General features: G+C 37.5%; 2 protein-coding genes across 2 annotated transcripts; one reads left to right on the top strand and one right to left on the bottom strand.

Annotated features, from left to right (window-relative positions):
- The first annotated feature begins 226 nt into the window (after positions 1-226).
- hyls1 (HYLS1 centriolar and ciliogenesis associated) lies at positions 227-7,954 on the top strand. The gene is made up of 12 exons (XM_053335702.1): positions 227-343; positions 1,120-1,258; positions 1,419-1,541; positions 1,701-1,774; positions 2,294-2,517; positions 2,862-2,917; positions 5,481-5,644; positions 5,846-5,891; positions 6,174-6,228; positions 6,412-6,493; positions 6,772-6,798; positions 7,763-7,954. Exons 2-12 carry the CDS (start codon positions 1,156-1,158, stop codon positions 7,895-7,897), a joined length of 1,089 nt encoding a protein of 362 aa, XP_053191677.1. The 5' UTR covers positions 227-343; positions 1,120-1,155; the 3' UTR covers positions 7,898-7,954.
- On the bottom strand, positions 7,954-13,670 carry mrpl4 (mitochondrial ribosomal protein L4). The gene is made up of 9 exons (XM_053335714.1): positions 13,486-13,670; positions 12,269-12,350; positions 11,992-12,163; positions 11,556-11,607; positions 10,495-10,612; positions 10,223-10,329; positions 9,572-9,681; positions 9,411-9,484; positions 7,954-8,197 (listed from the first exon to the last, which is right to left on the bottom strand). The coding sequence occupies exons 1-9, from the start codon at positions 13,531-13,533 to the stop codon at positions 8,052-8,054; spliced, it is 909 nt and encodes a 302-aa protein (XP_053191689.1). The 5' UTR covers positions 13,534-13,670; the 3' UTR covers positions 7,954-8,051.
- Between the last annotated feature and the right edge of the window lie 1,060 nt (positions 13,671-14,730).

Raw genomic sequence — 14,730 nt, 5'->3', positions numbered from 1 at the left:
TTTTTTTATTTTTTTAACTCTTAATATGAATTTATAATGTAAAATGTACAGTTATTATTTACTGTCATTTTGCTGCAGTGCGCTTTTGAATCCAGTAGGGGGCGCATAGTCGGCTGAGTTATTAACTGTAACTTTGTTGCAGTACGCTCTTAAATCCAGTAAGTGGCGCTGTGTCTCATCAGCGGCATAAAATAACCCACAAACAAGAAGCAGCAGCGTCGATTTCAAAGCTCGTTAACTGTTGTTGTCTTGGTGCTGCGAAAGCCTGTAAACAATAAAACACAAATAAACTGAAAAATCGCCGTGATTAATCAACTTTAACTGCGAACCGATCCTCATGCAGGTAAAAAAACTAACCCGTTAAACCTCTCTTACTATATAACATCGTTAATATTTAAACTTACTGCCTGTTTAGCTGCTAACTTTTAGCCTTATTTACTTCCGTACATCTGTGCACTTTTTTATTATTTTAATGCCAAACCACCTCTTTCACTTAAATCACCTTTTAATTAAAAAGTTGGTGTACTTATTCTCAGATATATGGAAGTATAAGACAAGCTGCAACTCATTTTTATTCTGTTTTAAAGCTGAATACCAAACTTAGCTTCTGACTTGGTGTTAAAGGGAAAAGTTAAAGGAGACGTAAATATAGATATTTTAGAGGCTTATTCTCCTTGTTTTTCACTATTTGTATGTCTGAACAAGTGTTAGACATCGTAGCAAAAATCCTTAACGTTATCAGATTTGTAATAACAGTAATAGTAATAATAGTTTGTTTTTGGATAGGGACAGTGCATATTGATGAACATAAATGATAGACATCTCTGTAAATATGCTGGATTATAGCAAAGTTGTTAATTTGCATCCGTAGTCCCTAGTGAGTGAAATAAATATATGTGAAACCTTTATTTTGCTTTTAAAAACGGGGGAAAGTGTGCTTTAACCAGCCCTGTTCTCTATTAAAGTCCTTCTTGTTCTTCTCCATATCTCTGAGTTTTTACACCTTTATTTTGCCTATAAAAACAGAAAAAAAGTGTAATTTCACCTGCCCTGTTCTCTCGCTGACCTGAAATTGTAATTACTTTTTGACTGTTATTTCCCTTATTTATTTATTTTTAGGTGTTAATGCTCCCTTGTTGAATTGAAGCTGAAGATATGATGGACAACCTTGATTTTTCTGAAGAGGAGATTCAAGAACAACTGACAATCCTCGGCTACAAAAATATATCTAAACACAGACTACATGAATTCAAGCAAGGTTAACTTAATACAATATCTACTGACTGCATCTATTTTCTCTCATTATGGTGTTGTTTAGTTTACAAAATGTCAGCTTTGGTAAATCACTATAGAGTTGGTGAATATTCACATTTTAACTTGTCTCAAAAGATATACTGTTTATCTTTGTCTTTTGCTAGATCTTGATGAACTGATTCGACACGGGAAATGGAAAAGCTTGACCTCGCCTCCTCCTGGACACTCCACCAAATCTCAGACAGCCACATTTCAGCCAAGTCCTCCCGCTTACACCAAAGAGAAAGGTGACGGCACATGGGTTGAGTTTCTTATCTCAAGTTTGTGACGATGATAACAGAATAATTACAGCACTGTTTCAAAGTCAAAATAACAAACAAGCATATCAGCAGTCAGGTGTAATTATTGTTGTGTGCTAATTGGTGAATTTTGTGTTTTCTTTACAGTTAGTCTGTCTTACACTGATGGCCCTGGTGAGAGGTTTTTCTTACATGCAGGAAACGTGGACCATGACAGACAGGTATGTTTTTAATCACACATGACTTTTTTTTTTTTTTTTAAATGGCCCAATGTAGATAACTGGCATCACTTTATGAAATTTACAGCAACAATATCTGGTGTTTGACATCAGAAAACATTTTTAGTGATCTAAAAACTTATAATGCTTATAATAAAAACTTATAATAATGGTTATAATGCGTCAGTCCTCTACAAGAGTATGGGTATTGGGGGTATTGAGAGAATCCATCTCAATACCCAAACTGTGTCTCATATCTGAAAAAGTCAAATTTAGAGATATAATCTGAATATTTTCTCACTCAAAGTTTTAAAATGCAGAAGGGAAATTCCTCCCACAAATTAATCTTTGTATCACTTTGGATGAGATGGGACCATTCTGTAAAGTTTAGTGCATGTTTACAAGGAAATAAACCATTGAGATAATGATACATTTTGATCATTTATCTTAAACACAGGCTGAGACAAACACATCTTGGGGGGGGGGGCTCTCCACTTATTAATTGTATTATTTACCACACAGGTGCTCACCACCTGTCAGAATAGAGACTACAGATGGAGACAGAGCCGCGGCGACTCTTACGCTCAACATTCGGTGGCTCCGAAGCTCCATCTGCCTTCCGGTGCTCCCAGCAGGCTACAGGTGGAGTCGGACCCAGAGGACACCCTGGACCCACCGCACACCGATAGCTACGCATCCACCCCCGACACCCTGGAGAGACGCTTCATCAAGAGAAAAGTCCTGAGGTAATTTTTAACAAGACTCATATACATAGTCTGGCATGTGTTAACTGAGGAGAAACCAAGATCTGTGATATGTGGGATTGTGGGAATTGAACTTTAAGGCTCATCAGCAAAATTCAGGAACATGAAATATTTTACAGAAAAGAAGTAAAAATGTAGATGTTTGAGTTTTGCCATGAAGACTTTATATTTTTTATTATATACACAAAATATGCAGTAACCAGATGTCACTTAAACAGGCCGGAGGAGAAAAATTCTAAATCTTCTGTTTAATTGTGGAAAAGTGGAACTTTTTACTAACTCTCCGCTAGAGACGTAACAATAACTGTTTTTTCTTCCACTTGCAGAAAACATAAAGGACAGTCTCTCATCTGCGATGAATCTGTGTACAGCGAAGACTCAGGTAATTTTACTGTGTTTGTGGAAAATTTAAAATAACCTTTACTTTAAAAGCACCTTTAACAGAGTTACAAATAACTTCATAAGAGGCAGAACATTAACATCATGATTTTAAAAAAATCAAGTATAAAATGTAATTAAATGGAGATTTTTTAAATAACAGGCTGGACCAGAATAAAATGGACAAAACCAATTCCAGAAATAGAAGATAAAATAAAGAGACACTTCAAGGGAAAATAAACGTGAAATATGGTGTGGGGGGTTTGGGGAGGGGGGCATGTCACAATAAAATACAAAAGAATAAAAATAGAAAGAATAAATAATCAATGATCAGACGTGCATTCAGGCTGGAACGCCAGTTCCACATTCTAGATGAGAACCTGGCAGAATTCTGCACAGTGTTCGCTAAAGCCAAAATAATATAATTATCGGACTCAGATAGTCTACATATACATCTATATATAGGATTTCGTATTACAGCAGAGCAGGTGGGTGCACAAACATTTAGCCTGGAGTAGTCCCATACTGTCATTATAAGCCACTGTGAGTCTCTGCATGCTGCCTTTCCTGTAGCAATGCAACAGGTGGGCTTTGTATACAGTGCGATACAGACAAGTTTTAGTCTTCACTGAACACATACTAAATTTACCAATATGTTTGTTTGTGCATGCAACCTTCGACACTGTCTGTTAATGTCATTATCTCACAGATCATTGGTTATGTAATGACCTAAATATTTAGCCTGATCGCACACTCAAAGACAGAATCAAATGAATGGAATAAACTCCCAAGAAACTGAGGTGTAACATCTTTGGTCGCCAGCAGTCGGCGCTGTTTCAGCAGTGAGAAGAGGCTACTGCATGTCAGCTGTAATCCTCTTAGCTCCTTCCTTAAGCCCTCTGCCTCCTCAGATCACACACACCTCAGCAGGAGTGAGACTCGCAACCATGTACAAAATGTACAATACTCGATGGGACCAGGAGAGCGATGACGACAAGAATTCTCTCAGTTCTTCTTTTTGGTCTGACGGAGAGCGTCAGGACAATGAGAAGGAGGAGGAAGAGGAAGAGAAAGTGGAGATTGAGCGAATGATTGACGAGGAAGATTTCAAACCTGTTGTTGAAGTAGAGGAGTTCGTCCAGGAGACTTCAGAGGAGGAAAAGCCTGAGCTGAGCTACCGAGGCTACGACAGGGTAGAGTGTTTTGAGGACGGCGAAGAGAGAAGCGATGCTGACGAAAGCCGTAGCAGCAGCTGTGAAAGTCCGGTGCCGAGTCTGATGACCTCTGGCTACGGCACCTACAGACCAGAGGAGCAGGAAGGGGTTGACTACAGGGATGACCACACCATAACTGAGTTCGACCAAGACAGCCAGGGAGATCTTTCAGAGGTGAGAGATGACGAAGAGGACGATCAGTCGCTTAGCAGCTACAGCGGGTTTTACATCGAACCCACGCACGAGCCGGACTACAACGAGACTCGTCCTTTCTCTGCACTCGAAGACGACGAACCTGAAGGTGTAGATGATGGACCACAACAAGAGAGACCAAGGGAAGTTAAAAACCAAGAAGACATGCTTCACAAAGATCTCTACGGAGAGTCGGAAAATGAAGATGAAGTGACTCTACATCGTGACGTTTCTGTGGCTCAGGACAAATTCTTAAAAGGTTCGAATAAACTTAAATGTGGGCTTGATCTCGAAGAGGGTAAAAAATATGAAAGGCTTGAAGCAGAGGTGCAGGATCGTCATATGGAGAGTGACATGGAGCCAGAAGTCGAGGACAAAGTGGACTCTGATGATCCCGACGAGTCTTCGAGCAACAAAGACATCAAGTTCATCGACTCCAAAGTGGATTCGAGCTGGAAAACGTACGGGAAATTGAAAGGAAACCTCAGGCGGAGGAAGAAGGGTAGATGGCGTTCTGTCTCTGCATTAGTAACATGCTACATGTGTGTTTGATAGATTTGTAAGTTCAAGAAAGCATCAGTATCAAGATATCAGACCTTTTTCACAGCCTGAAATTGATCACTATAAGGATTAAGTCTTAAGTCATCATACTAGTGCTGTGGTATATCTGTCCAGTATCAGCCTAAAGCACAATGGCAAACTTTGAAGCAGCTATCATCAGTATTTTTCTTAATTTCAATGTCTGAACTGTCAGTGTGTAATACGTTCATGGTCATGGCCCATAGTGATGAACCTCAGATTTATGGAGCTTTATAGTGAGTTTCTGCTCATTGTTTAGCTGTCCAGCTGCAACTTCACTGTTCTGGTTCACTGTCCGTGCGCCCCCATAGCACACTGAGACAAAAAAAAAAAAGCCACTGTACACTAACTGCTCAGACACAGTTAGCTGTAGACTAGCAGGTGGACACAGTGGAGCAGTGTCTCTCTGGTTTAACAACACTAATACTGCACATCTGTAGTTTTTAGTGAACAATTAAGCTTTTTTTCTAGTCATTATTAAACATAGAAAGTGGATTTTTTTAAGTAAAGGCTGACTTGTGATATAGTCTGAATGGAAATTGTGAAGCAGAGTGTTTTAAGTTGATGGGGTTTTTTTTGCAGATGCAGCAAGCTTTCTGGAGGAACGTCTGGCGGAGCTTCATTTATCGGCTCGACACGACGACTATGAGACAGAGAATGAAGACGTAACCGGCCGGAGTGACTTGCACAGCTCTGAGAGCGATGAGATCTCCACGGGTGTCTTTGAATCCTACATGAGAGGCATGGTGAGTAAACTCCAATGATTTATGTCATGTTTCAGAATGTGGTTTTACAGAAGAGAGCACTTTCATTTTCTATTTGGTTGTATTTGTAACCTTTGCACATTTGAGACATTGACAGATTTTGTTACTAGTTGTTCTGAAGCCTGAATGTCATAATTTAACTTAACTGTACTGAAAATAACTTCTTGTTTTTATTTCTGACAGGCTCACACTCACAGTGACCATTACCTCAGACCCAAACCCAAATCCTGTAAGTCGCAAGCAACTTAGTATTAGTGGTGGAAGGAATTGTCATAACTTTAAGTAAAAGTGATGCTCTTTAAATGTAGAAATACAGTAACAAGTCATACATTTTCAGGCTTAAAGAATGTAATTGATGTGTTTTTTAAATATTAAAATTCACGAACAAAATGTTTAAGTACAGTAGTTGAGAAAATCTACTGTGTGACTTCTACTGTCTAATACACCAACACATATTATTTTAATGACACTTATCTGCCTGTTTAAAATGAATTATTCTTGTATGTTTCAGTCATCCGACCAGTGATGAGACAGCAAACCATTAAGAAGTCGGACCCAGTGGCCAAGTAAGTTAAAAAACAGTGAAATCACCCAGTTTTTGGTACGAAAACGGACACCTGGATATAATGTGAAGATACTGACTGAATGAACATGTTTTAAAGATATAAAAGATACCACAACCTACTATAAAATTAAAAAAAAACATGAATGCTGACTCATTTGGTCATGTGATCGTCTTGTCTCTGCAGGTATTTTCAGTATAAACAGCTCTGGGAAATGGTTAAACTTCCAGGAGAGACAGACAGGAGAGGTCTGCGCATGGAGATAAAGGTATATTAAAAAATATATGTTGAATAGAAGGGAAGAAAAACTTCCAAGTGTACAAATATTTACTTCACACATTGTTCAGTTCACTCTTGGAGAGATGAAGCGCTGAAATATGACACCATAATGTTCATGTTTATCTACTGTTTCTGTAACGTGTCTTTAGTAGTTACACACAGCTCAGTGGCCTCAATGAAACTGAAGCATATTAAAATAACAGACATCCTTGTATTCAGTTTCTGCTTTTGTGTTTCGCTTCAATAACTTTTGCTTTTGTTTTTCAGGAACGACTCGCATACCAGCCTCCACCAGTAAGTATTTTTATGCGCAAATAATCTGTTATCAGTTTAAATCATCTTCTCTGTGACCCGAGCACACAGTCTCAAGATCTTTATTTACTGTTCAGTGGTTTCCTGGTAGATAAGCTTTAAAAAATTAGGAGCTGATTCTCACTCAGTGTGTCTACATGGACTTAAATAATCAGATTACAGACAAACCAGTTCATACAGGTAAACTGAGAACACATTTACACACACTGTAACCTGTTGACTGTACATCAATAGGGCTGGGTATCACTTTAAGAAATTACGATACCAGTATCAATCCAAGTACAGGTATTGTTTGATGGGAGATGTTTCGATACTACTTGGTATCAATTTATTTCGGTACTGATACCCAGACCTATACACCAACCTTATTTCAGAAGTGCGGCTTTCTTGTTTAATGTAGTAATGATAAAGACAACATCATCAGTTCGTACTGACCTTTTTTTCTCTGGTTTGTGTCTGAATTTAACAAATTGTCAAATGTTCAGGTATAGAAACCAGTTTATTTAACCTTTTTATAGAAGCTAGAATTAATCAGCAACTATTTTGATAATTTAATAACTTTCCCAGACAAAAAGGGGCAAATATTCTCCTGTTTCAGCTTCTTATATGTGCAGATTTGCTGCTTTTCTTTGTCACATGTGACAGTAAGTTTAAAAATCTTTGGGGTTAGTACGGTTGGTCGCACAAAATAAGCAGATTGAAGACACTAGACTGAGAATTTGTAAATGCCATTTTAAGCCATTCACAAATTCAAATGCCATAGACAGATTTCCTTTAAATTTAATCCACATACATTATGAGTTAAAGTAGTTTTTGCACATCTATTATTTATTTATATATGGTTTAGTAGTAGTTAACTGTGGATGGAGCTGCTGAAACTAAACAATTTCAGTATCTTAATCTTTCAGTATACTTAATCAGTATCTTGTTTTGTTATGTTTTCCAGCCGAAGCCTCGGAGAGTCTACGTGCGAAACACCTACACCGTGCCAACAGAGAAGAAACGCTCAGCGCTCCGCTGGGAGATCAGGAACGATTTGGCCAACGGTCTCCTCCCGTACAAATTCAATTATCGATTTTAAGCCTTACGCTCTTCACATGCCTTTTAGACACTTGCAATGAGACATGATGTCGGTTTTTATCATCAGCATTATTTATTAATGGATTTTTTTTGTTAAACATAATAAAACACAAAGAAAGCAAAAGTCTCGCTGCAGTCACTGAATATATTACATCTTACGGGAGGTCTGAGTACGGCAGTTTGAAGGGGTACAGAGGTGTGTAACGCTCATTGTGCCAAAGCAGCTTCTCTTCCAAAAATTTGACAGTTTCTAGCGTGAGGATGATGGCTTCGTGTTTCAGCATGCTGTGGACATTCAGACCTGAGAGGAAACACAAAATAACAACATGATACTGACAGATTTTAGCCACTTTAATACAGATAATGCAACTCTCCTTGTTTTGGAATACAAGAGAGTTGTTTAATTACATATTTAAAAGGATCTTTTCTTATTGTCAACAAATCTCAACCAACTGATCTGATCTACTAACATGTATTGTGTGAGTATCAAAAGCCTGATATATCTTGTTCCTTCATTATAAAGAGTTTGGTCACTGTATTTTGTTTAGAAACATCTCCAAAGAGAAATAACAGATCACATTTCCAGTCTCTGGAGAGTAGTTCTGTGTAGTACTCGGTCTGCTATATTATATATGCCTCTAAAGAACTGATATGGATGGTGGTATGGAGCACATGCTCAGTAGCATCTGCCTTACACAGAACTACTTTCCAGACACTGAATTCTTCACTGTTCAGTCTTTTGAGACATTTCTAAACAAACTAACATGACCAAACTCTTCATAATGAAGGAACATGTCACCCAGTGCAGCGATGTGACTCACTGATGTGTTTTTAATAGTTTTTTCAGAAGAACAGAGGAATAAGATACATCAGGCTTTGGATGCACACACTAGTTAGTAAATCAGTTAATTGTTGATTTTGGTTCTGAATGTGAGTTGATTGAAAAGAATCAGATCAATATTAAAAACAGTTTGTCATCAGGATGATAGTTCATGATGCCTGTTGCCATTAGCTTGTTAGTAAAATGTTCACTGTGACGAATTATAACAGAATCCAACAGACCCACAACCACAAAGAGTTGCAAGTATGTAACTCTTCTGTTGTCCTCGGGTCAACTTTGACTCAGGAGGACAGCAGGCAATTAACAAAAAAATGAGGTATACTTTCATTTAAATGACCATAATTTCCATAAGTTGGAATGAATTTGGCTAAAAAGGTTGAATAACGCAGAGTTGGATGATAATTTATGCCTTATGCTTTATATAAAAAGCTGCAACATCAGGAGGAGTAAGGACATTTTTTTTTAAAGTTAATTTAAAGAAGTCCATCCTCGTTCTCCTTATCATCAATGAATCAGTCCTGAATTCTGAAGACTATTGATCAACATTTTAACACCGTAACTGTAATAACAGTCTGCTGCTTTGAAATGCGACAAAACATTACTACTCTGACACATGTGAAACACTTAATCTTTCATCACCTGTTAGATACAGACATGCCGAGCAATAACTTACCGATTGCTGGAATAATGTTCACCGTCTTTAAACTCGCTGTGGCCTGCAGGATGTTTTCAGGAAACTCTTCACCTCTGAAAAAAATCAACAAGAACAACGTCAGCGCTGAGAGAACCAGCAGCAGAGTTACACACAGGAGCTCTGATGATGACGATACTCACACATCGACTATTAGCACAGACGCTCCCCAGTGTCTCTGTTTGATGAGGTCGAGCAGGTACTGAGGGTCAGGTGAGGGGATGTTCAGGGAGTCCACGATGTGAAGGTAGTCCTGGAAAAAGATGCAACATTAAGTTTATATATGTAGAATAATGATGTCTAAAAATGTAAAAAGATCTGTAAAATGATGACTAGATCTTAAATTCAAGAGTTTCTGACCTCAAGTAGGACTGTACAGCAGCTTTTTTAAATGTGTGTCCCCATTTTTTTTAAATTGTGTAATATTTTTGTCTCATGCACAAAGATACACATAACATCAGTGATCTACAGGTGTTTCCATCTGTTTTTTTTAATCAATTTATATAATTTTTTACTGTTTGAGCTTTGACTTAATTGCTTATAATTGAGCCCTCCTATTCTGTAACAGTCATTAAATTTAGAAACACTTGCTTCACCACATTTCATCCACCAGAGAGCCCTGACAGGTTTATTTTCAAACTGTAAACTGATCACAGGTCTTCAATAAAGCATATTAAAAAAGCGTCCTTCTAAAAACCTTTATGTGTTTATGTTTAAAGAAATGTCTATGTTTTATCATCAGATGTATTTTTAAGCTCTCAAACACCGACATCTGTGTGTGTATTTTCCTTTACCTGAGCCATCTTGGAGCTCAACGCCACCTTGAGTCCCTGCACTCGAACCTTCATGGGCAGCATGTAGTAGAAACTGGTCGGTCCTCTGGGTCCGTGAGCCACACCGCCTGAGACAAAACATCAAGTGAAGCGCTCGAGGTCAAATGACTGATAGATGGAAACACATTTATTTTTATTTCTAATAAGCAGGGGGAATAAATAACAAATGAGGCCTTCACTGTCTGATTTTTTACTGTAAAAACAAATTAAGAGTCAGATGACGAATCGTTCACCTCCTCTCCATAACGGCGATCGGATGCTTCCGTGGCGAGCTCGTCCGCTTCCCTTCTGTCGCCATGGTTTCTTGCCTCCTCCTCTGACCTCCGACCTGATCTTTGTGTTGGCGTGACTCTGAGAAAATAAAGGAAAGACTTCACTCTCACTGCTGATGTTAAATAACCAGATTTTCTTGTTTTTTTGTCTCCACAAATATAATGGAAATGTAAAATTAATGTAGTTTCATTTAATTTATCAACAGTTTTTTTCATTCATAGTTTGAGCCTATTCTCAAGTTCAACCTATAATATAGTTGCATAAAATGAAAGAAAAAAATTAAGATATTGTGAAAAATAATTAACCAGCGCACAAAAGCCAATAAATCTTTTAAGCCCAATATTAGTTACATGTTTAACCTGTTTATATTGATATAAATTGACATTGATTGGATTCAAGTGTTTTAGTTCTAGTATCTGTTATATCTGAATTGGCCACCAGGGGGAGCTGACAGGATTTCAGAAATACTGACCAACAAACTAAAACATTGTTTAATTTAATATTTAATGTTTTTATTTATTGAGTTAATTCAGACTAAATGGTATTTCAACGACTTTTCCATACAAATGATAATCTGACGGATAAAAGATGATTTAGTTCACCTAAAATTAGTCACATTTAAAAACACGCTAGAGTCAGCTTATCAAATATCTGTAATTATCACTTTTAACCAGACTGAGGTTTGATATATATTTATATTTTTCTATTTATTGTATTGTATTTTTATTTCTTATTTAAAGCACCTTGAGTTGCTGTTGTGTATGAAATGTGCTGTAAAATACATTTCCCGTCTTACCTTTAAACTACTCTATAAGTCATAAGTCTATGACAGACATCATTAGTGCATTCTGGTAAGACTCTTCACTATTGTTATGTATCTGTTCCTTAAAAAACAAACATGAATACTGACACAAAGCAACATTTTAAATATTTACATATCTGAAACCCGAGCATGCAGTCTTTCCTCTCTTATCGTAACACAAGTGACAGGACAAACATTTCAGAGACAATCTGTACTTACGATCCTTTTAAAAGCTCGCTGCCACGTCTCAACTGCATGCAGAATATCGAGCCTGAGAGAAGAGAGAAGGAAAGGTTTAATCCAGGATTCACAGGCTGTAACGTTTAATCCAATACTTCAGCTCGTGTTCAGATAACTACTTTTTTTAGACGATTTATTCTCCCAGAAATAATAAACGATATTATTGTCATTTTAAGACTATATCTCTCTCTCTCTACCACACACTCCCTACTCTCCTCTCTTCAGTAAACATAAGAGGCAGTATCAAGGTCATAAGGTCATGTTCATGTACTGTCCGTAAACTCACAATGTTTGGGACATTAACTGAGCAGAACTAACATGACTGCAGTTTCAATGCTTGTTGTTCACAACGATTGTAGTCAACATTTTTTTAAGTTGTATATTGAAGCTTTAAATCGGTGCTGCTCAGCTTTACCGAGGAGGCACGGAGAAGACGTCGGGGTGGAGTTGAGCCACACCAAGCGGCTCGCTGTCCGGCTTCTCTAGAGACTCCACCCACGTGTGGACGGGGCTCAGGTGAGAAGGAACGACAGCATCGCACGTCCTCAGGACAGGCAGGGAGCTGTCTGCAGGAGGTGGCGGACGCTCTGCGAAGGAAAAGACAACATGAGTTAGTCAGTGTGGAGCTGATGATGGAGACCACAGATCACAACTGGAAACCCCATTCAGCTGAGAAGAAGTTTGTGACGTACTTAATCTGGAAGGATCCACAAGGTTTGTAGGCAGCAGTAAATTGGACGGCAGAGCGCTTTCACTGGAGAACGACGAGGCAAACTGAGGAGGAAGAGGAGACTCTGTGTTAGTGGAGCAGCTTGAGAAGTGACCAAAATACACACACTCAAAACACATTCAAAAAACAGGCTGACATCTGTTACTAACAACAGGTACTCTATGAGAAGCTGGAGCTAACACAGGGTTGGTAAATCAGTCTGAAACCATCAGTAATGTAAAGTGACGGAGGCAAAAATCCACAGTGTGTCCACACAGTCATTTAAAAGTAGATGATCAGCTTCTATTGAGCTTCATCAGTGTGAGTTAGTCATATCAAGTGATATCTGACACATTTACGGTCTTTTTAGCATCAGATTCCCTCTTAGTGTTTCCTATTGAGCTGTGGTGGAAGTATAGTATCAAAAAGAAGGACTTTGGTACTAAAAACACTGTAACGTTGGAACATAGAAGATGAAGACTTGACTCATTTGGACGCTGAAGCTTCATATTAGCTTCAGATCAACTTTTAAATACATTTTTACACAGAAGGAGTCCTCCATCACTTACATTGTAAATGCATTATGAAGGGATCTTCTAATGGTCAGTATGAACAGGAGGAATGATTACAGCAAGAAAAACTGCTCTAATGTTCATTTTGACCTCCTGGCTGTTGGTTTAAAACACACTTGGGGGAAAATATGACCTGTTTTTACATTATTAATCAAAAATATAACATAACTAGTTGATTTGATGCTATCTTTTTGCTGTTTTAAGCCACTGTAAGGAAGAAAATATCTGATACTTTGACACTTTTTCTAATATTTCACTAAAATCGAAAGAATTATCCATAATGTAAATAGTCATATGAGTGCAGCCTGCTAGATAAGCTGATAGAAACTACATATAATCATACAGTGATGTTCTGTATACTGACAGGTGGTTTTCTGGTTTGCAATTAAGCTCCTGACTAGAAATGCTGTGAACTTGTCCTTTAAAGCTCTCAAAATAACTGTCTATATTCAGATTGCTTTAAGTATGTTGTTACACATCTAACTATATTACAACTATACAGACAGCTGGGCCTCCTTCCAAATGCTTTACATTATAAATATAGTGCATGAATATGTGTATTTATATCTAAATAAAGTCAATAACATGAAACTACGTGCAGCTGCTGCTCAGGTTAAACGTTTCTTACCCTTCTCGCGGCTCCTCTGCCAAAAACTACCACAGACACACGAAGCATTTCCGTTCCGTTTTCTTCCACATACACATGTAATCAATGCCCCTCTAAAGATAAACCGATATAAACATTATAAACGGAGTAAAAGCCTGTTTACTAGCTGCAGCGGCTCTCTGTTTGCCGCATGAAAGGTCGTGGTGGCAGCGTTTCCGTGTGGTGTGTTGGCGCGTGCTGATGACGACAGAGCTGGTTCCCATGGTTCCTCTTAGTCTCCAAGGAAACCAGTTTGTTTATTTTTAAAGTGTTTTACGTTTAAAACGTTAAAGATACACTATGCTAATAAAATGCTTCATTAGAAAAATTTAAAGAATTACGTTTATTATTTCTAAGCCTAAAAATATAAAATTATTCTCAAACTAAATTCTAAAAAAAAACTAATAATATATTACGTGAATTGAATTCCTCATTTTCTTTATAAACTCTGATGCTGCCTTTTATTTTTATTCATTTATTTTCCATGCATTTATTTATTTGTTTGTTTATTCACTCATTCATTTATTTTCCATTTACTTATTTCTTATTTTCCATTTATTTATTTGCTATTTATTTATTCATTCATTCAGTCATTCATTCATTCTTTCATTGATTCATTTATAATAATTGTTGATTTAATTTAATCTTCTGTTTTGATAACTGGCTACAAATAGACAATGAAGTGGCACATTTTATTATTTAAAAAACTATTTGCCCCAAATGATGAAAATACACTCACCAAGCACATTAATAGGAACAACTGTGCAATCTACAGCTCTGTCACAGATTCTACTTTTTTCTTTTTTTCTTTTTTTTTACTCAGTTTATTCATGTTTTAGTTTTTGTTGACATTGTCACAAAAGTCTATTTTATGTTTTGTGCTATTGTGCTCATAGTGGATGGTGGTGGTGTACTGAATATTTTGTTCCCTTCACTTTTCAATACTCTAGTACACTCTAGCACTCTAGTACACCACTGTTTTTCAATCCTCGTGCACCCCTGCCCTGCATGTTTTAGATGTTTTTTCACTGCTCCACAACACCTGATTTAAAAGATCAGCTGGTTATCAAGCTCTGCAGAAGTCTGATAACGACCCATTTATTTGAATTAGGTGAATTAAGTTTTTCAATCCAGGTCCAGGATTGAAAAACGCTGACACACTGTCACATCCACTGACCTCTACAGAAAACATATAGAAGAAAAACTGTTGATATCATTTTAATGGTG

This window comes from Scomber japonicus, chromosome 2 (assembly GCF_027409825.1).
Source record: "Scomber japonicus isolate fScoJap1 chromosome 2, fScoJap1.pri, whole genome shotgun sequence".
Classification (NCBI taxonomy): Eukaryota; Metazoa; Chordata; class Actinopteri; order Scombriformes; family Scombridae; genus Scomber; species Scomber japonicus.
This window is presented reverse-complemented; position numbering and strand designations above follow the sequence as displayed.